Source organism: Pseudophryne corroboree, chromosome 4, assembly GCF_028390025.1.
Source record: "Pseudophryne corroboree isolate aPseCor3 chromosome 4, aPseCor3.hap2, whole genome shotgun sequence".
In the NCBI taxonomy this organism is placed as follows: Eukaryota; Metazoa; Chordata; class Amphibia; order Anura; family Myobatrachidae; genus Pseudophryne; species Pseudophryne corroboree.
Window position 1 is genome coordinate 307,121,830 of NC_086447.1, and position 23,600 is coordinate 307,145,429.

At 38.6% G+C, this 23,600-nt stretch overlaps 1 protein-coding gene across 7 annotated transcripts in view; it reads left to right on the plus strand.

Annotated features, from left to right (window-relative positions):
* Positions 1 to 7,514, plus strand: part of NAALADL2 (N-acetylated alpha-linked acidic dipeptidase like 2) — a 1,057,096-nt gene extending 1,049,582 nt beyond the window's left edge. For all 7 annotated transcript variants that reach the window (XM_063916285.1, XM_063916288.1, XM_063916286.1 and 4 more), the window contains one exon: positions 7,246 to 7,514. In XM_063916285.1, coding sequence (XP_063772355.1) covers positions 7,246 to 7,444 — 199 coding nt within the window. In that variant the 3' untranslated portion in view covers positions 7,445 to 7,514. The remainder of the gene's footprint in view (positions 1 to 7,245) is intronic.
* The last annotated feature ends 16,086 nt before the right edge of the window (positions 7,515 to 23,600 follow it).

A 23,600-nucleotide genomic window follows, 5' to 3' on the forward strand; every position in this document is an offset into this window, starting at 1 on the left:
TATATGCCTTGGAAGAGAAGTATTCCTAAAAGCCAACTCCTACATCTCAGAAGGAACTGTTCAGACTTAGATTCTTTTAATATTCAAGATAAATAAGATTGCTTCCTTTTCCATTAGAGGTTATCCAAAATCACTTATTCAGACTGCATTAGGAGTTAAAAACATAGAAAGAGATAGATTGTTGAGATAGATTGTTAGTTCCCAATAAGAAATAAAGAGAGCAAGGCAAGCAAAATAGAGTAGATAGCCTTTATTTCAACATTCAACAATTGCCATTCAGAAATAAAAAAAAGTTTAAAAAAATTATCACATTTTGAAACAAGAGCAAAAACTTCTTCCATCTTTAACACAAGATCCTCGGTTTATTTTTCGTAGAAACAAGACTCTTAAGAACCTATTGGCACCAAGCCATCTTAGAAGTAATAAAGAATTAGATACTAACATAAGATTATTAGAGACAATAATTGGCTAAGACATCTTCAGTCAAAGCTGAAAGCGTGTTATAAATGTGGTAAAACTAAGTGTATAACATGTAACTTTATACTGAATTGGACCCAGAACATCTCTTTGGATAAGACCGAGAAACTGTACGAAATTAAAAGCTCATCAACTGTGATACAATGTAATTTATATGTTGGTATGTGGATGTAACAAGAAATATATATGTAACAAGATATATATATATATATATATATATATATATATACATATATACCAATGGATTGGCACTCACCCTTCGTAGTTATATGAACCCCGGTGCCTTCTGGGATATGTAGTACACAAGACGTCTCCTAGCATGCAGCGGCACTCAGGGAATTTTCCATGAAACTTTTATGCAAAGGTGTTTATTCCATAGTGATAAAAACGGTCCAACGTTTCGGGGTGCAACCACCCCTTTGTCAAGGTGAAAGTTCACCTTGACAAAGGGGTGGTTGCACCCCGAAACGTTGGACCGTTTTTATCACTATGGAATAAACACCTTTGCATAAAAGTTTCATGGAAAATTCCCTGAGTGCCGCTGCATGCTAGGAGACGTCTTGTGTATATATATATATATATATATTTATTTGAGGGCCACTACTAGGGCCCTCAGAATACATTTCTTTGAAATTCGGAGAAACATATTGAAATGAGGTCAGACACATAATGTGTCTAAGCACTATGATGACTTTCATAATGGTTATCCTAACTCTTTGAACCTACTAGGTCTAGAATTTATATCACAAACCTCACGAGGAGGTGACAGGTATAAAAGACTCTGCAAACAAGAACATTTTTGGATGTTCCAAAAGAATAGCATTTTCCCAGAAGGATTGAATGAGTCAGTAGAACTTAATACCATTATCTAACCTCCAACTAAGTGGAGCTCCTCTTTATCTGGCTCTATTGTTACTCCTTTAGCTATAATTCCCTCTCACTCTTTTTATCTGTGCAATCTATATGCTTTCATTTTTGTTTTTTTTCCCTGCTACTCTCTTTATGTGTAATTTTCATCACATCATTTGTATATGATAATAGGAAAGGGTCTATATGTACAATTTAATAACAGATTGTTTTCTATATTTATTTGTATTATGAAACAACACTACCTCTTAATTATATGAAAAGGGTCAATTGAATTCTTAACTGTGTACATATATATCTGAAAGCTAATTGCAACACTTATAAGAACTACTAATCCAAGCGTAGGGAAGCTAGAATCATCTTACTATGGAACTTTAATAGAGCACTTCCTACAATGAGTTGTCGAATGTTATGAGGAGACTGTCATTTTGTTGGTTGATACCATCACCTTATTTAATATGTTTTTAGTATCCTACTCTGAATTGAATTAATACAGTATTTACATATTTGAATGCTGTGTCATTATTTAATCTGTTGTGAAAGTATGTGTATTCTATGGTTGTATTAGTACAAGTTTATCACAATGTTGCAAAGTATGGAAGCATGCTGCCCTTACTGGCTTCACGGCACAGGCCACGTCCTGTAGTTCATATGATCATGTTGTAACTCAGGTATGAGGCAATGATGCCATTATGATGCGGCTCACAGCCCGGAAGTTGTTGCGTGGTGCGTGTCATTGTGATCCCCCACTCATTGGTAAATGAGCAGGTGGTTACATGGCCACACTAATGCCCCAATGGGTAGGAGGCTGCGTTCCATAGCCAGGATGTTAAGCCAGTGTTGCACGTCACTAAGATGATTTTATGTGACCACACCTGGAAGTAATTCCCCTTCGCAATTCACAATAGGTACATAAGAAATAGTTTTATCGATGAATGAAACTTAGACTCATTATTGCTTCTACTGAGTCTATCATATAATTTCAATAGGATTAATAGTAAATGTGATTTAATATGTTTTACTCCGTATTTCACTTAAGTAGATGGATTGAATGAACAGCTACCGGCTTATTGATAGCCATTAAGGGTATAAATACCCTGACAGCACACTTGTTTAGTCCCCTTTAAAAAAGCTGCAGGATCTGAAGTGAAACGCGTCAGTAGTTTTCCTTGGTCACCTCTACAAGATTGGCTGCTGCCTTCATGTGCCCGGACCATTACTGGACTCTCAATTCAGCAGAAAATCCTGGTGGTTAAACTGCAATTGGAGTTTATTGACTACTCCCTCCGCTTTAAGGACACCGTGCTCTGGTGAGGACCCCACATCCCGGACATTGCCAGCATGCAAAAGGGACTCTTATAAGGGATGATAACTCAAAGCATTGCCACTGTGGTAATGTTATATTATTAGGACTGTGCTATCAGTCTCTCCCTTCTTTTTTTCCACCTATCTGCAGTTTAGTGCACAACTGATAGGAATGGACACCACCTTCTGGGCAGCCCTGAATATTTTGACCTTTTAGTAATGTTTTCAATTGTTGTCTACATGTACTTATATTATATGTGCAGCTTTCCATTCGATCCATCTTTTTTTTTTTTCATTTTATTGATATAACCATTTAATCAATAGCGCTGCTATCGTTTGTTGTTTTTGGTATTTTCTGCTGAAAATTGGGTTGACTAATCCCAATCTTATAGCAACAGCAGCATTAGAATGACAATCCTAACTTGCACCTGATTTCCATCTTGGTTAATCTATTCCATGTATTTGATACAAAGGTCTGTTGTTTGTAATATTGCAGTTTTTATTTTCTCCCATCTCTCCTGCACTCCTTTCAAATCTCCAATCTATCAGTCAATTGCTAACACATCTCCCCATCTGTGCAAAATCTGCCTTTTCTAAAATCCAACTTTTTTTACGTAAGTTGGTTTCTGCCTTTAAAGTAAACCATACTGCTTGATGGTCACTGGATCATAGGTTTTTTTCCACAGTTATGTCTGATATTCTGTCACAATTTGTATTATGTCTAATATTGCATTACACACTTCTAGGGTGCAATATAATTACCCAAATATTAAGTATTGAGACTGCTGAAAATATTCACCAGAGCACTTCAAGGGTGCAATGTAATTACACAAATAATAAGTATTAAGCCTGATGCAAATGTTCAGCAAAACACTTCTAAGGGTGCAATGTAATTACCTATAATGAAAGGAGGAGAACACAAACATCACATCACAGTCCTTAAATGTCTGGCACTGATATATGTATGTCCCTGAATAAGTCCTCATTTTTCATAATTTAAAAAACACTTAAAAAAACACGTATTATGAAAACACTGTCCAGCAAATAATGGCTGTCTAGCCTACAGAGTTCTCCTAGTTGTGTTTTCATGTTTAATAAATGCAATTGAATGAGTAATGTTAGCTTCCATTGGACAACTTTTGTTTTATTTAGGATGCACAAATTAAAAGTACAACAATAGTGATGTAGCACAGCACTTTATTATTGTATTTAAAAGATGTGGGTGGCCATACTGTTACTGTTTTCTGATTTTGTCCTGTCATAATCAACCACAGTGCATTAAAGACCAAATGACTCCTTTCAAGTAGCCCATTTATTTTCAAATGTACAGAGTGCTAGCCACCAGCATTCTATAGGTATATACTGACATCAAGATAGACTTGATTATATTTACCAGACCAAAGTGCTGATACAGTATGCTAAATTGCTAATTATTAAAATTCTGCCCAATATTCTAACCAACAGAAAAAAGAGCACATAATTGACTGCTATAAAACATTTTCGAGAAGGACTAAATAAATTAGACTGAAAATATATGTAGTTATTAAGTATTATTTGTGTTGCCATATCAGTAGAGATTAGCAAATTAGAGTGACTCGATTCCAATTGATTTGAGGAGGAACACATCTTTCCATAGTAGCGTAATATATATGTGATAATATTTACACGTTGTCTTCCCAGAATACTATTTTGCATTGTATTTCTGCTTTGACATTTTTGTGGAATTTATTGACTAAGAATTGAGCTGTGACAAAGATAGCCAATGAACTTTGCTGTATAATGTGACCTGTGAGTATTTAGGGTAAAACATGCATCAGCTTGTTGACAAAAGCAGAAGGACATAAATACTCCACTGAACAGTTTTGAAAATGTAACTGATTTCAAATAAGCTATGGCAATAAGAAAATAAATCAACCTTGCCAAAATGTACTTAAAAGCACCTGCAGGATCTTTTTCCTGATAACTCTTGTGGAATGTATTCAATAGGCTACAGCGGCTAATGCCATCTGAAGATGACTTTAGCTATTGGAGCAAATCTCTCAAGAATACATTGCATTCCAGAGCTTGGTATAGTCAGCACAAAAGCAGCCCCTATAGAGAGAAAATGAGGGGCTGCGGCCACAGTGTTTTTTTTCCACCACAGTGTTTTGTTTTGTTTTTTTTGGGGGGGGATATTCCACAAATAATTATTAATAAATTGTACCTTAAATATGTTTGGTAATGTAATTTTCTTAATTAGTTGCCCTACAGGCAAAGTGTTGCATCAGTTATTTAACTCAACAAAAATGGCAAAACTGATCTTCAGTAAATCTAAAAGTTGGGGTCAGTCATGGTGTGCCTCCCTCAAATGGTTAAAGAAGTAATGCTAATAGGTACAGTTTTACTTGTGCAGGGCAGTAGTGGTAAACATTGTGGGTGCAATTATCTTTCATTTAGATACACTGAAAAATCAGTAGCATTATTTTCACCCTAGAAATTTACACATTAGACAATTTAAGAAGAATGAATGACAGGAATAGTAGAGTCTTATAGTGGGGAGGCCCTTGAAAAGAGGAGGTAATTAATCACCAAGCTTCGCAATGATCTTTATCTAATTCTTCCAGCCATACTTATACATTAAGTCAAAAACCCTAACTGTAGCAAAATATACCCAAGAAGCTGCATCTGAGATTTTAAGTTTTCTGCAATTATCCAATGGCCTCATTGTGGTCACTAGAAAACAATCTGGCTGGTACAGAGCAAAGCAGAACTCATTCTGTACAATAGAATGTACTGTAGATAAAGCAATTTCAAATCTGGTAGGTAGCATTTAAGTAAAACCTCCAATATGTTGGCTGGTATATAACATACTATATTATGTTATACTATATAGTATATTACATACTATAAGAGCATATCTAATCACCTTGTCTACATTATACTCATTAACATAAATGTTTAGCCTTTTTTGTAATTAACACTCACTGAGGTACAACTTTTTGTCCATTGATTTACATATTGCCATCAGGTCTCTGCTGTCTACTTGCTCTCAGTACTTCCCACAATCTAATCTACTCATTGTTTGTACTTGGATTCCCAATATAGCCAAGCAAGAAAGTTCCCTAGTTATTTATATCCCACAGTCTCAAATTCCCTTTTTAACTGTGCAACAAGTTATCCTTCTGTGCAAAAGTATATAAACATTTCATTGCTGTTTCTAGGTACCCTTTTCTTTAAACTTCTTGACATATCTGCCGTCTCTGAAGCCTATTTTATATCAGCCTATCAGGCTATTTTTGACTTAATTTCATTGCTACCTGGCCCTGACCATTTACTTGTCATGTACTTTGTCTTGTCTTGTGACCCTGTACTTTGCTTATTTGATTGTCCACAGTCTTCTGTGAAGACTCATTTGGAAGCTTTGACCTGTGGTCATTTATCAATGTAATTCAATTCCCTTTGCTAGGTAGAAATCAGCGAGTATTTTAAACTGGTTCCCAAAATAACCATAAACAATTACCAGAGACTGTGACTGTCCACATCCTTACAAAGATCCCATCAAACATGACATCCAGTAGGTCATCCAATCTGGTGCCTAGTACATTACAGGACCTTTAAATATAGTAGCTACAGTTTGTTTGGACCTCCAAAGTTCTAGGTTCCCATAATGCTGACTAGAGGTTATTAGGATCTTTGATAAACTAGCTAGTGTATGTAGGACATCAAATCTAATGACAAGTGTATAAAGCAGTTCTTTAATATGGTGGCTAGAATTTAAAGATGATTTCCATTCTGATGGGTAGTGCATGGCTTAAACTCTGGACTATAGTTTATTAGAGGATAATCAGGCTATTGATTAGCATATGGCTTCTCTTCCAATCAGGATGCTAGTGTATTGCTGGATGCACAATCTTGTTGCTAGTATTTTACATAACGTAGATTATGTTGGCTAAAATACGTCAGGACCTCTAATTTAGTATCAAACCTTTGACTCTCCTTCCATGACCAATCTCTTTAACTCCATATAGAGTGGGCTTTATTTATCAAATAGCATTTTTTAAACTTCAATGTCATGCAATTTGCATTTATTTTGCTGCACACACATGCATAAATGTCACCACAAAATGCTCTGCATGCCTTCTAAATTCCTGTGACTGAATAAAAATAAATTGCAAGTGCAAATGACACTAAATTGTTTATGCTGTGACCAGTAAAACCATGGAATATATTCAGTTGACTGAATTCTAAACCCATATACTAATAGGAATATTGCTGAAATGCTCCATACTAAATATCCGCCCTTAATTCAGATTTGACAGTGAGTGATAAATCAGTGATAACATATTTGATACTTAAATTATACAAAATAAATTTATTGAGATATTCTGTAGCAACAATACAAATGGAGGCAATGTGGTGCCAAGTAGTCTACTGTTGTCCAAAACTGGGGGAAAGACATGAAAGATATACACACACAGTATTGCAAGATTAGATTTAAAAAAAATATATAATACTGTACATGCTTATTGTATTTGCAATTGTATTTTCTAAAGCCTTCTATAGTATACAGTGTAATATGATAACTCCCTAACATTATTTTTCCTTTTCTCCATTTAGAAATATTTTGTACAAACTGGATGGAACATCAACTTGGTTTTCAATACTTCAAGAAGCACAAGAACATTGCAAGATTACAAAGTCAAATGAAACACTTTTAACAGCATTGCAAGAGGTGTTGAACTGCATTAGCTCTGCTCAGTTATATTTCAAAGAAAGTCTACACGTGTTTGAGAATGGCTTAGATGGAAAAGACTGAAAGGCTATCTTGGTTGGTAGCCACAAGAATATTGTCACTTACAGATTCAATAAAGGTCATATTTAACAAACTGGTAATAGGATATTTCTAATTCTGTGTGGTGCAGAGAACATAAAATCCTCATAGAGTTACTGTGTTTTTATACATCTCAGTGTACATGTGACTATTATTTCAAATAATGTGTTAAAACAGGGTATAGGTTTCATTAAAAACTGGACAACCTTGCTTTCTCCTGAAGAAACAATTGCGTAGGTGTTATAATATAAAAGTCAGCACTTCAAACTGAGATTTTTGTTCCATTGGAATCAACTGTGATGAGATACCTGGCAAAGAAAGTGAAATACAAAATTGAAAATAACTGCACATGATATTTTCATCATTCAAATTCTCCCCTTTATTAATACTTCTAACTGTCTCTGGGTGTATAACTGTATAACTGCACAATGTCTTTTAAAAAAACATGTGTGGAAATTGAATGTATACTTAAGCTGAGCCTTATTTTAATATTGGATGACAAATTCAGTCCATTTTGAAAGTAATAACCCAGTATCTACACAACAATACTATTTTTATAGTACTGTATATATATATTTATAAATACTGCAGTTGTTTTTATTTTTATAGTAGATTGGTATTAAACATTGTTAAGGTTTTATATTTTACAAGTGCTATCAAATCATCTGATCAATGTTTCACAAAAGAGTATGAATAGAGAATTTGGTTTAAATATTTTAATCACCTTCGGTATAGGGGCAAATTTATCAAAGTAAGAAGTGTATTTTGTCAAGTTTTTTTAACAAAGATTCTTTTTTAACCTATTTTTAATATATATAAAACTGATTTTTTTTCACAAGATCACATGCATAATTTTTATTATTTTGATTTTTTTCTCTTTTTACAAGATTTTATTGTCACAAAATTGTATTTATAACTGTTATAGCCTATGAAGGATAGGTTCTGTACATGACAATTAAAAAATGCAACCAAATTATTTAAGAGCTTAGTTAATTGTATAATATATTCTAAATAGTATAATAGTATAATAGTATAATATATTCAATAGACTTATATTGCAGCATATATTTGGGAACTTCCAAATAGAGATGCTTGAAAATTTTTAATTGATTAAAAATGTGATTGAATTTCATTTTGAATGTATTTGAAGTACAGTATTTGTTATACCGTATGCTGTTTTGATTTTGTTGCTTAAAGTTTTTGGATGATGTTTGCAGTGTGCATTTGAGATTTGCTGTTTTTATTTGAATTCTAAGTTCATCATTGGTGTTAAAAAATATTTTGAAGAATTTCTTAATACAAATTGTGATCTTCATTGAAGTTCATCACATTTTAAGGTTTCTTAATAATATTAGAACAGTACATTTTAAAACTGTGAATCCCTCTACTATTTGCGAGCTACTAGCTCATGTACAGTATAAATCAGCTATATCAATTATGAATACCCAAAGACAAATTGGCTTCAACATAGTCAAACCTTTTTGCAGATCTTAAACAGGGCTGGTGGGAGGTTTCTAGGCAAGGCAAAGCTTCACATTGCTACTCCTAATTCTCAAATACATAGGGTTGCCATAATACCCTTTTAATCCAAGACACCTAAGAGGAACACAAGTTCTCAGGCTGATTAAAATCAGGTGAAATGTAGGTTTGAGTTTAGTCAGCCACAGAGTCTTTGTAATTCATGTGTCCCAAATTAAAGGGATTTTATGGCAACCCTACCAATACACTCCTACAAACCAGGGCCAGATTAACAATGGGTTGGATGGAGCTACAGTCCTCCACATAAAAATAGGCCCATCATCATGACAGCATGATGATGATGATCAGCTGCACAGCTGGCCACACAGTTGGCTATAAATCATAAGCATTAAATTGTATTTCTATTTTTAATACAAAAATTATGCAATTTTTATACTTTTACATATTTAGGGAAACATTGAGCTTGATAGTGTACAGAGTCTTCATGGCTACATGACACAGGCCATGCCCACACAGCATTGGTCACACTCCAGCTGCTTCTTGTGATATGCCCTAAAACATTTTCAGTCCCAGGCCCACGAGTCCCTTAATCAGACCTTGCTACAATCTATTTACAGAAAACCACACAAATGTTTACCAGATTCTATGACAATGAGATTCATTGTTTTTTCTATGCACCTCACACATAGCACCCATTAATCAATACACCCACTAAGCACTCATCAACGTGTTCATCTCTAATTCATTACTTAATTCACTCTTACAGCAGCCATTAACACATTCATACACATTTACATTCATTCCACACTTAAACTACCCTTATCCATCACCAATAACACCCCTCTCAGCATCCATTAACTTTCCCCCACCCAGCACCTATGAATACATTTAGTCTCATCTCCCATTAACTCTCCTCTCACAGCACCACTAAGTCCCCTCTCACAGCACCCGTTAACTTTTATCTCACAGCACCTATTAAATCCTCTCTAACAGCACCTATTAACTCCCCTCACAGTTATCAATCCTTGCACCCCTAGCACCCATAAACTCCCCCCTCCAAATAGAATAACAGCAATCAATACATTAACTCTCAACACCCATTTTTTCACCCCCTTTTTACACCACCCAGTATCTGCCCCCCACCCAGAATTGATGAATGTATTCACTCTCAGCATCTTTTAACTCACTTCTCCCAGGACCCATTAATTTCTCACTCACAGCATCTATTAACCCCCCTTGTAGCACATTAATCCATGTTCACCTTGCAACCATTACCTTCCCCTTACCCAGCACCAAGTAATAAATTCACTCTCAACACCTATTAACTCCCCTCTCACAGCACCCATTAATCTTAATCATACACCAAGAACCCATTACAGAGTTCCCATATCTGCGTGTCTCCTGCTGCTCCTTTAAGTGTCTATTCATGAAGCAGGGAAAAGAGTGAAGAAGTGAGCCAGTGGAGAAGCTGCCCATGGCAACCAATCAGCTGCTCTGTATAATTTTATAGTATGCAAAATATAAATGTTACTTCAATGCTGATTGGTTGATATGGGCAACTTCTTAACTGGTTCACTTCTCCACACTTTTCACTGCTTCATGAATAGACCCCTTTTCTCCTCATTCTTCTTGTACAGCCTGTGAGGCAGAGCTTGCATAATTGGCTGTGTCAGAGGGAAGGGGTGGAGAGGGAAGGGGATGGGGTGCTTACACTGCTGCCTGCCTACTGCACCCAGATTATGACACTGATAGCCAGAGGAACAGGCTGCAGAATAAATAATAGCTTGTGCAGCTGCAGATGAGTCATCAGCAGTCAGAGACATCCTTCATATTTCTCTCAGAAAGCCTCAATGGGCAGCCTCCTCAGAAAGCCATCTACAGTACATTGGCAGTTCAAGAAACAGATTTAAAATATTTGAGAATCTCTACAACCAAAGGAAAAAACTATACCATCACATTCAAATGTATGCATTGACCATTTAATTAACATACCTGGCAAAGCTCTGAAGTCTCAAAGTACTGAAGTTCTGTTTGAGTTTACAAACTACACTTTTTCCTCATTCACTTTGAGTGCTGCAGCCTTCTAATAATGTATATAGAGGTAGAAAATATAACATTATCTCTAAGTAATATTATGCAATTGTCCTTACATAATCCTAAACTATGACACACTGAATTCCAATTACCTGCTCTTTCAGATTATGTTCTTACTACTTTGTTTTAAAAATATTAATGGCATAATCCATTTTAATCCAAGTCTAAGGATATTGTAAAATAAATTGCTTTTTGAGCAATAAAAAGTATTGTGAATTTTGTGATGATTGTAAAAGTGTACCGATACTGTTTACTAATTTTTCTAGTATTAGTAGGCTAGTTATGCATTTTTGTTTTCATTTTCATAACGATGTAGCTATGTTAATGCTTCTGCAATGTACAGTGCTGCAGTTGTTACATTTACTGTGCTTGTGACAAGATAATGTAACCTCATATTTTAATACTATACATAATAAAAGCCATTTTGTTTCTTCCCTCTTACTTTTAGATTTACTGTAACTATTTGTTTTGTAATTACACATATACTGTGTATGTGGCTGATGCAGAATTTAACATATGCCTGTTTGCATAGGGAATAATATGTGAATTTTTACTGCATTCAGATGCATCTATGCAGAGTTATCCGGAATCTGGGCTCATTGAAGACGTGGAACTTTTCCTGTATTATAGTGCAATTGAACACTGATGATGATGTTGGGTAGTATGTAACCAAACACATATGCTGCCCACAAAGAGTCAGATGCATCTCCAGATGATTGGCACTCTGAATATGGGTAAAAACATTGGCTATTATTCTTTGCATGTTTCTTTTGAGTAATACATGCCCAACTTACTTCCAACATTGTTTATATTGTTTAGTGTTTATATAGAGTAAAAAGTAAGATGAAATATGTTTCATATAGCTTAGTACAGTAAGTGTCTGATTGAGCTTTATTTTCATTAAAGTAATAATTTCTTCCATCTTAAACTGAAAAACAAACTAATCTACAAGATTTTCATGAAGACACACTAAATCATATTTTTTCTTAAGAATCAGCAATTATTCCCATTGCAATTATAACCCATTTGCAGAAAGGAACATATGTAAGATCAAGTTTCCATCCATAATCAGGATCACAAAGATCTTCATTGGGACAATTGTGAATTCATCTTCTTATCACACCTAAATCCTGTCTGTGAAACCTGGACAATAATCACTGTATTTCCATGTTTTTTGACGCACTTACAATTTTTAATTTCTCCTTCAAATACTTGTATGTTTACTTGCAGTATTCACAAACATCTTCATGCACATGCTGAACCTATATCATTTTGTATTTACACACTTGCAAATCCAGTCTGAATTACATTTGCTTTTTGCTAACCCGCTCATGTCTTCTCATTTCTAACACCTCCTTCTACTAATTTCTGCAACTACATATACTTTCTGCTGTAACCAAATTACTGACACTGAACACTTCCAACACTGCCCTTTCACCTGTATTTCTGCAATCCTACTGTTCATCTTACAACCACCACTCATATTTCCAAATTTATCATACTATTTACCTCCTCCACACTACAGCATGTCTAGCCTGTCACTATCACCCCCCAACACTCTTTGTCTGCCCTATCCTTTTCTTTGTCCCCTGCTCCCACCTCTGTCATAGTAACATAGTAACATAGTATCTGAGGTTGAAAAAAGACAATTTGTCCATCGAGTTCAACCTATTTGTGGTCTCCTAAGCAGGTTTATTTTGTCTAAAGTTTTGACTGATGCTGATGTCAGCCGTTGCATTTTATCCCTCTTTTTGTAGTAACTATAGTGCGTGCCTATGCATCATAACCCTGGATATCCTTATCCATTAGGAATTTATCTAACCCATTCTTAAAAGTGTTGACTGAGTCTGCCATTACAACTACCTCAGGCAGGGAATTCCAAACACGTATTGTCCTTACCGTGAAAAAGCCTTTGCGCCGTGATGTGCGGAATCTCCTCTCCTCTAACCTAAGCGAGTGTCCCCGAGTCCTCTGTGTTGATCTAACCAAAAACAGGTCCCATGCAAGCTCTGTGTATTGTCCCCTTATATATTTGTAGATATTGATCATGTCCCCTCTCAGTCTCCTCTTTTCCAGTGTAAACATGCCTAGTCTTGCAAGCCTTTCCTTGTATTCCAGCATCTCCATGCCCTTAATTAGTTTGGTTGCCCACCTCTGAACCTTTTCAAGCTCCAGGATATCCTTTCTGTAGTATGGTGCCCAGAATTGTACACAGTATTCAAGGTATGGCCTCACTAGTGATTTATAATACGGGAGTATAACACTCTAGTCCCTTGCATCAATTCCCCATTTTATGCATGCTAATATCTTATTAGCCTTCTTTGCTGCAATCCTACATTGTGTACTGCTGCTTAGTTTGCTATCTATGAGAACACCTAAGTCCTTTTCCAGTACAGAATCCCCTAATTTTATCCCATTCAGTATGTAGGTGTTATTTTTGTTCTTGCTACCACAGTGCATTACCTTACACTTGTCTGTATTGAAGCGCATTCTCCATTTCGCTGCCCATGCTTCTAATTTAACTAAGTTGTTCTGAAGAGACTCCGCATCCTCCTCCTCCATATTAATAGCCTTACACAATTTGGTATTATCTGCAAAAATTGACACCATGCTCTCTAGACCTTCTGTTAGGTCGTTAATGAAAATGTTGAACAATAGCGGTCCTAGTACCAAGCCTTGAGGCACACCACTTAGTACTTTAGTCCAATTTAAAAAGGACCCATTAACCACAATGCGCTGGTCCCTATTATCTAACCAATTTTTGACCCAAGTGCATATTGTGCTCCTTAGCCCTGTTTCTTGTAGCTTGTAGATAAGTCGCATGTGTGGTACTGTGTTGTAAGCTTTGGCAAAGTCTAAAAAGATTACATCCACTTTCTTACCCTGATCGAGGTTTGCACTTACTGTTTCGTAAAAGCCAAGTAAGTTGGTTTGACAGGATCTGTCCTTTACAAATCCGTGTTGATTCCTTTTAATGACCTTATTGGCTTCAAGGAACTTCTGAATACTATCCCTTAGAATACCTTCCAATACTTTCCCCACTATAGATGTAAGACTAACTGGTCTATAATTACCTGGTACAGCTTTACTTCCCTTTTTGAATATAGGCACTACTTCCGCTATACGCCAGTCTTTGGGAAACATACCAGATATAACTGAATCTTTAAAGATCAAAAATAGTGGTTTTGCAAGTTCAGAGTGAAGCTCCATTAGAACCCTTGGGTGAATTCCATCTGGACCTGGTGACTTATCAATTTTTAAATGTTTTAATCGGTCACAGACTAACTCCTCACTTAAATAAGTACCTATCAGTGGGATATTCTCATTATTGAGATTGTGTGTTAGTCCCTGAATTGGGTCCTCTCTTGTAAATACTGTTGAAAAAAACTCTTTTAGTTTGTCCGCTATGTCATTATCCTTTTTGATTAAGACTCCCAACTTATCTTTTAAAGGGCTTATACTCTCCTTCTTTAATCTCTTGCTACTGATATATTTAAATATTTTTTGGGATTCTCTCTCTCTTTGCTTTCCTTTGATACTAGTTTTTTATTTTCTACTTTAGCCGCTCTTATTTCTTTTTTGCATATTTTGTGACAGTCCTTATAGTGCTGAAATGACTCTGCATTCCCGTCAGATTTGTATTTTCTAAATTTTTTGCCTTTTCTTGCCCATAAGTTCCTTTATCTTTTTGTTAAGTCACATCGGTTTATGATTTTTATTCCTTTTTTTGCTGCTCGTAAGGATAAATTTTAGAGTATTTTTAGCTAGTAGTGATTTTAATATATCCCATTTCTCCGTAGTATTTAATCCTAGAAAGAAACCTTCCCATTCAATAACCCTTAACGCTTCCCTCATCATTTCAAAGTTGGCTTTGCTAAAGTTTAGAGTCCTAGTTGAGCCAGTATAGGACTGTTTATGAAAACTGATATTGAATGTGACCATATTGCAGTCGCTGTTTCCTATGGGCTCCCCTTCTATAATAGCTGATACCAATTCCCCATTGTTTGTTAATACCAGGTCTAAGACTGCATTGTACCTGGTAGGTTCTTCAATTTGTTGAAATAAGTAGTTATCATTTAGTGTGTTTAAAAATATATTACCCCCTTGCAGTGTCACATCCTTCTCCCCTAGTCTCCTACATTTCCTCCTCTCTCCCCTCCTTTGTCTCCCATCCACTCCACTGCCTCACTTCCACTCCTCCCCTGACACTCCACTGTCATTCACCTCTACCCTACCTTGGGCCCAATCATCCACCACTCTGTCCTGCTCCCTCCCTCCTCTACCTACCTCACCTCATACCCCTCTGTACCACACTTTACTCCCTCCATGCTCAACTGCTGCAGTGTCCCTTCCTAGCCCAGGCACCAGCACCCTCTGTATCCCTGTCTTCTAAATCCATCTCACCTCATTGCTACAGCAACCCTGATAATCTCATTCACATCACTACCTCAGACTCTCCTTCTCTCATGTGACCTCTGGAATGCCAGATCTGCCTGTAATAAACTAGTCCCCATCCATGATCCTTTCATCTCAAATTCCTTGCATCTCCTATCCATCACTGAAACTTGGATTACCCCCTCTGACACAGTTTCTCCTGCTGCTCTCTCTGCAGGGGGTCTCACATTCGTACTCCCCGAACCTGAGGGTCACTACGGTGGTGGTGTTGGGTTCCTACTACCCTCTAGCTACTCATACCAACTCATTCCACCAGAACCATCCCTTACATTCTCTACATTTGAGGTCCATGCCATATGCCTCTTCCAACCTGTTCATCTTTGAGTAGCTGTCATTTACCGCCCCCCTGGCATGCCCTCCAAATTCCTTGTCAACTTTGCTTCCTGGCTTCCTCACTTCCTCTCTTCTGACATTCCCTCCATTATCCTAGGTGATTTCAACATCCCTATCGATAACCCCACAAAATCACCTGCCTCTAAACTCCTTAACCTCACCTCTTCTCTTGGTCTCTCCCAGTGGACCTCATTCCACTTCCATGTGAGTGGAAGCTCACTGGATTTGGTATTCACTCACCGCTGTGATCTTTCTGATTTCTCTAACTCCCTGTTCCCCCTCTCTGACCATCACCTGATCACTTTTAACCTATCTCTATCAGCTTCTCCATCTTTACCACCTAAGACTACCATCACAAAGTATAACATTGAGGCTATTGACACCACTTCCCTATCTTCCCTGTTTGACTCTCTGCTCTCTCCTATTCTCTCTCTTTCCTTCCCTGAACAAGCTACTTCCATTTACAATGCATTCCTTACCTCTGCTCTTGACTCTGTCGCCCCACCAACCACTATTCACCCTCGCAGATCGACACCTCAACACTGGCACACCAAATGAACCAGTCAGCTGCAAAAATTTTCACGTACTGCTGAGCAACAGTGGAGGAAATCACGCAATAAGGCCGACTTCCTCCACTACAAATGTATGCTCTCATCCTACTCTCATCCCAGTATATGTGTGGAATGCTCTTTTTATTAAGTCATGAAAGCAATTCTTTAATACCAATGTACTCCGTTAATTTTATACAATATTTAATAATTGAACATTGGAGGCCATTTGGGAATCATAGTTGTATGCTATAACACAACTGGAATGCACAGATCATTATCTGCAATGTTGTCAACCTTGTCTGTCCTTGTGATACATTACTCCCTCTAGGATTTCCCCCACATAGAAATGTACTTTCACTTATACTGCAGGCCTACTGTACATCTATAACTTACACCTGACTTACTGTGTGATACCTCACTAGGTGTTGTACAGTAAGAGTGTGTTTGGGTATTTTTTTTATCTTTCCAAGGTAGGTATTAAATGCTCTGCACTGTTTCAGTTCTCTTGATCTTCTTGGAACTGCAGAGAGGTAAGTAGGTGTGTTCCAAATGCAATTAAATTTACTTTTTGTTTCAAACAAAATATCTGTTATTTAATAGGACTTTTCTAAGCTAATTTCAGATACTAGCAGTCACAATAACAGCTTCTCAAAATACATTTATGCAATTAGTAATGACTCCAACCAAAAATAAATCAGTTGACTTTTGAAAAACTCTGGAACTTACTATAGCTGCTAGGAAGTAAATGATTAACCTTTTTGCAGTTATTAATACCAATACAAACATTGTTTCAAGTAGAGTTCAGTTTTTTAACAAATAAAACACTTATTAAAATTATACAATATCCACTAATTAATTCCCAACTAGAGAGTTTTATATTTTCTTTCCTATGACATATTAACAATATAGATATCACATACCACCAAGCATACCCTGGCACACACAGTGGAGCCAGGTACCTCCATCTCCATGGTAACCATTAGGTGCATAGTCACCATGCTTATTTTGACACATCCACTACCTTGGTGTGCTGCATACATGCCTCCTTCCTGATTTGCTATGGCCAAAAGTTCAGAGATGTGAAAGCATGCTGGCACTTGTATAACTGCAACCACCAGAATGTTCTTGCATCCAGGTCTCACTGTAGTTATCTGCAAACAAATACTAGAGAACAGACAACTTTGAATAAGCATCATATTACAAGTAGAAACTTAGGGGTATATTTACTAAGCCTTGGATGAGATAAAGTTGCTGGAGATAAAGTACCAGCCAATCATAGCCCAGCTGTCATTTTTCAAACCCAGCCTGTGACATGGCAGTTAGGAGCTGATTGACTGGTACTTTATCTCTGGCCACTTTATCTCCATCAGAGGCTTAGTAAATAGACCACATAGACAGCTGCATTCTCCACTTTATTTATTACCTCCATCCCAAAATGTAATCCAAAAGGTTAAAATGGAAAAAAGAAAACACAAGGCTGAAAGGTGTACTCTTTAGAGAAACAAGTCACAAATTATAGCCTTAGATTGATAGGAGTATGCGAAAAGCAGCACTGATTGGTTAGGACTTTATTGTCAAATGGTATGAAAGAAGTACCCTGTATCAATGTAAATAAGTGTGGCTAAATTAAGGGGCCCTGCATAGCATACTGCTTTGGGCTCCATTGCCACCCTGTTTATTTTAAAAAAACATGGTTAGTATAATCCAGGCCCCTCCGGGCCTACAAAGCAATAGGTGAGATCCAAGGTTAACTAGTTGACTAGAACTGTAGATTATCTGGCTATGGCTAAACCTCATGCCTTTCACAGCTTCTAACCAATCAGAGCAGATTTGCACACACTCTGAACAGAGTTACTTGTAGTTCTAGTTTGCCAGGCATGGCAGGTCTTCTCCAGCCAAAAAAAATACTATTATCAATATTTTGTTTATCATGTCATTACCATATACAAACCAAAGAGTGTCTTTTTTTTGTTAGGGAAAGTTCTGAATTTTTTTGGAAGACCAATTTTTACTGGCACTGTGTTGAGTGGTCTGGGGCTAGATGACATTAGGTCAGTTGGAACCAACAGTGTTAGTTTCCCTGCTATAGTGTCACCAGACCAGTGTTTCCTAACCTGTCACTAGCATTAAATTGCTGTGCTTATATGCTATTCATCAGCAGCAAGTATCTTACACCAGGAGCCCTACCAAACCTCACAAGAGATTGACTACCAAACCTCACAAGAGATTGACAGGAAATGGTTATTTTGTGGTATATAATGGTGAGTGGCGGTAAAAACATTGGCATGTTTGGACTATTTTTGGGGCATGTATCAGCCAATGACAGCGATTATGTACACACTTATCACGCCTCCAGCATCTCTGTTATGGAAGCCATTCGGAGTGATCATAGATTTATTCATGGAGCTGTTGTTTTCCAGATTGCTTAGATTCTGCGAATGTGTATGTACAGATGTAGCCACCTTTATCTTGACTGTTTCTCCGCCGAGACGGGCGTTTAGTCACGCTAATGCGATAGCTGAGTTTCATCACAGGCAGGCGCGTTGAGGCGATCTAGATACTCATCATGCATTACACATCTCCACCACTGTGTCGCTAATGCTCCACTAATCCAGTACTTTCGATCGTACAGTATAGCGGCGGATTGATCTACAGCTCTGGCAATACTGTAGGCGTAACGGGAGGCGGTGGAAAAAGTATGGAGTACTGTACAGTATGTGTATGGAGACGCAACTACAGTAATTGTGTAAAAGGAAGAATGTACAGTACAATGTATAAACACCGTGCTTTTAAAATATATGAGCGTCTGAGTTCGCTAATGCATAATGGGAATGGAGGACTAGCCGGAGGCGGAGGAAAACACCGTGCTTTACAAATGCGAGCGTCCGAGTCCTCTAAGGCATAAACCAACAGCAATGGGGCGGGGGCCGGCCGCTGTTTGCAGTACTTTCACACATGAAATTGGAAATCTCTCATGAGGCGTCGTGGGCTAGGGGTGAAGGCTCCCACCTCCCTCGCTGGGGGTCCAGGGTTCGAGACCTGATGTGCTTTCTTTCTTTCTTTTTTTTTTTTTTTCTGTAATAATGCACTGTATTATTTTATTTACACTGTAAGACAGTCAATGGAAGGATGCACACAGATTTCACATAAATCAAAGTACATCTGCAGGAGCGATTCTTTACGCTAAATGCACCTAAACAGCGGGAATGAAATGAGTGTATTCTGACGCTACCAACTGAGCAAAACAGTACTGTAGATCTTCAGCGTTTGTGTATTGCACAGGACCTGAATTTCCTCCCTGTGCAGGCCCCCAGGGGGGAAGGGCGATGGGGGTAGGGGGGAGACGATGGAAAATACTGTGCCTTTGAAATGCAATTACATGAGCGTCCGAGTACACTACGGCATACTGTAAACCAACACCAATGGGAAGGAAGTGCCAACCTTATTTTTAATGTGTTCCCGTGACATTCACTTTAAAAAAAAAAAATTTCTCTCCAATACAGTACATCCAATGGAAGGATGCACACAGGTTTCACATACAGTAAATCAAAGTACATCTGCAGGAGCGATTCTTTACGCTAAATGCAACCTACAGTACAGTACTGTAAGTGAGCAAAACAGTACTACAGTGGGCGTTTGTGTATTGCACATGACCAGCATTTGCATTCCCTCCCTGTCTACTGCATGATCTGTGCAGGCTCCCATGGGGGAAGGGCAACAGGCTAGCCGGAGGCGGAGGAAAACACCGTGCTTTACAAATGCGAGCGTGCGAGTCCTCTAAGGCATAAACCAACAGCAATGGGGCGGGGGCCGGCCGCTGTTTGCAGTACTTTCACACATGAAATTGGAAATCTCTCATGAGGCGTCGTGGGCTAGGGGTGAAGGCTCCCACCTCCCTCGCTGGGGGTCCAGCGTTCGAGACCTGATGTGCTTTCTTTCTTTCTTTTTTTTTTTTTTTCTGTAATAATGCACTGTATTATTTTATTTACACTGTAAGACAGTCAATGGAAGGATGCACACAGATTTCACATAAATCAAAGTACATCTGCAGGAGCGATTCTTTACGCTAAATGCACCTAAACAGCGGGAATGAAATGAGTGTATTCTGACGCTACCAACTGAGCAAAACAGTACTGTAGATCTTCAGCGTTTGTGTATTGCACAGGACCTGAATTTCCTCCCTGTGCAGGCCCCCAGGGGGGAAGGGCGATGGGGGTAGGGGGGAGACGATGGAAAATACTGTGCCTTTGAAATGCAATTACATGAGCGTCCGAGTACACTACGGCATACTGTAAACCAACACCAATGGGAAGGAAGTGCCAACCTTATTTTTAATGTGTTCCCGTGACATTCACTTTAAAAAAAAAAAATTTCTCTCCAATACAGTACATCCAATGGAAGGATGCACACAGGTTTCACATACAGTAAATCAAAGTACATCTGCAGGAGCGATTCTTTACGCTAAATGCACCTAAACAGCGGGAATGAAATGAGTGTATTCTGACGCTACCAACTGAGCAAAACAGTACTGTAGATCTTCAGCGTTTGTGTATTGCACAGGACCTGAATTTCCTCCCTGTGCAGGCCCCCAGGGGGGAAGGGCGATGGGGGTAGGGGGGAGACGATGGAAAATACTGTGCCTTTGAAATGCAATTACATGAGCGTCCGAGTACACTACGGCATACTGTAAACCAACACCAATGGGAAGGAAGTGCCAACCTTATTTTTAATGTGTTCCCGTGACATTCACTTTAAAAAAAAAAAATTTCTCTCCAATACAGTACATCCAATGGAAGGATGCACACAGGTTTCACATACAGTAAATCAAAGTACATCTGCAGGAGCGATTCTTTACGCTAAATGCAACCTACAGTACAGTACTGTAAGTGAGCAAAACAGTACTACAGTGGGCGTTTGTGTATTGCACATGACCAGCATTTGCATTCCCTCCCTGTCTACTGCATGATCTGTGCAGGCTCCCATGGGGGAAGGGCAACAGGCTAGCCGGAGGCGGAGGAAAACACCGTGCTTTACAAATGCGAGCGTCCGAGTCCTCTAAGGCATAAACCAACAGCAATGGGGCGGGGGCCGGCCGCTGTTTGCAGTACTTTCACACATGAAATTGGAAATCTCTCATGAGGCGTCGTGGGCTAGGGGTGAAGGCTCCCACCTCCCTCGCTGGGGGTCCAGGGTTCGAGACCTGATGTGCTTTCTTTCTTTCTTTTTTTTTTTTTTTTCTGTAATAATGCACTGTATTATTTTATTTACACTGTAAGACAGTCAATGGAAGGATGCACACAGATTTCACATAAATCAAAGTACATCTGCAGGAGCGATTCTTTACGCTAAATGCACCTAAACAGCGGGAATGAAATGAGTGTATTCTGACGCTACCAACTGAGCAAAACAGTACTGTAGATCTTCAGCGTTTGTGTATTGCACAGGACCTGAATTTCCTCCCTGTGCAGGCCCCCAGGGGGGAAGGGCGATGGGGGTAGGGGGGAGACGATGGAAAATACTGTGCCTTTGAAATGCAATTACATGAGCGTCCGAGTACACTACGGCATACTGTAAACCAACACCAATGGGAAGGAAGTGCCAACCTTATTTTTAATGTGTTCCCGTGACATTCACTTTAAAAAAAAAAAAATTCTCTCCAATACAGTACATCCAATGGAAGGATGCACACAGGTTTCACATACAGTAAATCAAAGTACATCTGCAGGAGCGATTCTTTACGCTAAATGCAACCTACAGTACAGTACTGTAAGTGAGCAAAACAGTACTACAGTGGGCGTTTGTGTATTGCACATGACCAGCATTTGCATTCCCTCCCTGTCTACTGCATGATCTGTGCAGGCTCCCATGGGGGAAGGGCAACAGGCTAGCCGGAGGCGGAGGAAAACACCGTGCTTTACAAATGCGAGCGTCCGAGTCCTCTAAGGCATAAACCAACAGCAATGGGGCGGGGGCCGGCCGCTGTTTGCAGTACTTTCACACATGAAATTGGAAATCTCTCATGAGGCGTCGTGGGCTAGGGGTGAAGGCTCCCACCTCCCTCGCTGGGGGTCCAGGGTTCGAGACCTGATGTGCTTTCTTTCTTTCTTTTTTTTTTTTTTCTGTAATAATGCACTGTATTATTTTATTTACACTGTAAGACAGTCAATGGAAGGATGCACACAGATTTCACATAAATCAAAGTACATCTGCAGGAGCGATTCTTTACGCTAAATGCACCTAAACAGCGGGAATGAAATGAGTGTATTCTGACGGACTGTGCATCTTCGGTATTTGTGTATTGCATAAGACCTGTGAAGGCTCCCAGGAGGGAAGGGTGTAGGGCAAGACAGTGGAAAATACTGTGGTCAAAGAAAGGGCATATTTAAAACTAAGGGAAACTGTCACAAAGTACAGTAACTACAGTACTGTACGTTGAATGCCTGGACCGCACGACGTCTGAGACGCACGACGTCTGAGACGCTCATTGAGCATAAGGACGGTCATGGCTGCTGTACGGGACCGTCCCTATGCTCTGGGTGAGCTGCGTCTCCTCGTTCGCTGGCGGGACAGAACTCTCGCCAGCAACGAGGAGAAGGTTAGGTCATATAGGAGGGCCAGCAGGGATATCCTCCGGACCTACAACCGGAGGAGAACGGTGAGGTCTCTCCAGAGGTCTCTTATGCATTTTCAGATGTGTAAATTTTAGACTACAGTATTCACAAATGTTTTCTCTCCATACAGGAATTATAGTTGGACAACATGCCAGTAACTATCAACAAAACGATGAGCAAGATAATCGCCAACATGAAAAAAGAAAATAAAACCATCAAAGAGATCCATGCATGGCTCAAGGAAAGTGGCATTATAGTCACTTTAGAAACGGTGCGCTATCATGCATTCGAGAGAACAACGCCCAGATTTGTATTTCCTACAAAATGCACATGGTACGTACTGTACACTACTGTAATGTTTAAATGACTTGCTTTATACCATAAACAATTTTTTTGAAATAAAATAAAAACTTCATCAATTGTAACTGTGATTGTGCTGTTCATGAATTCATATTTTTCATACTGTATTGTACTGTAGGAGAGTGCAACAAATTGTGGAGGAACTAACTCGTGAGGATGATGAGCGTACTGCTCTGCAAATAAAACGAATTCTCCATTCCAAGTATGACCTGGACATATCGGCCACCAGCATCAGAAGGATGCGACGGAAAATGGGAT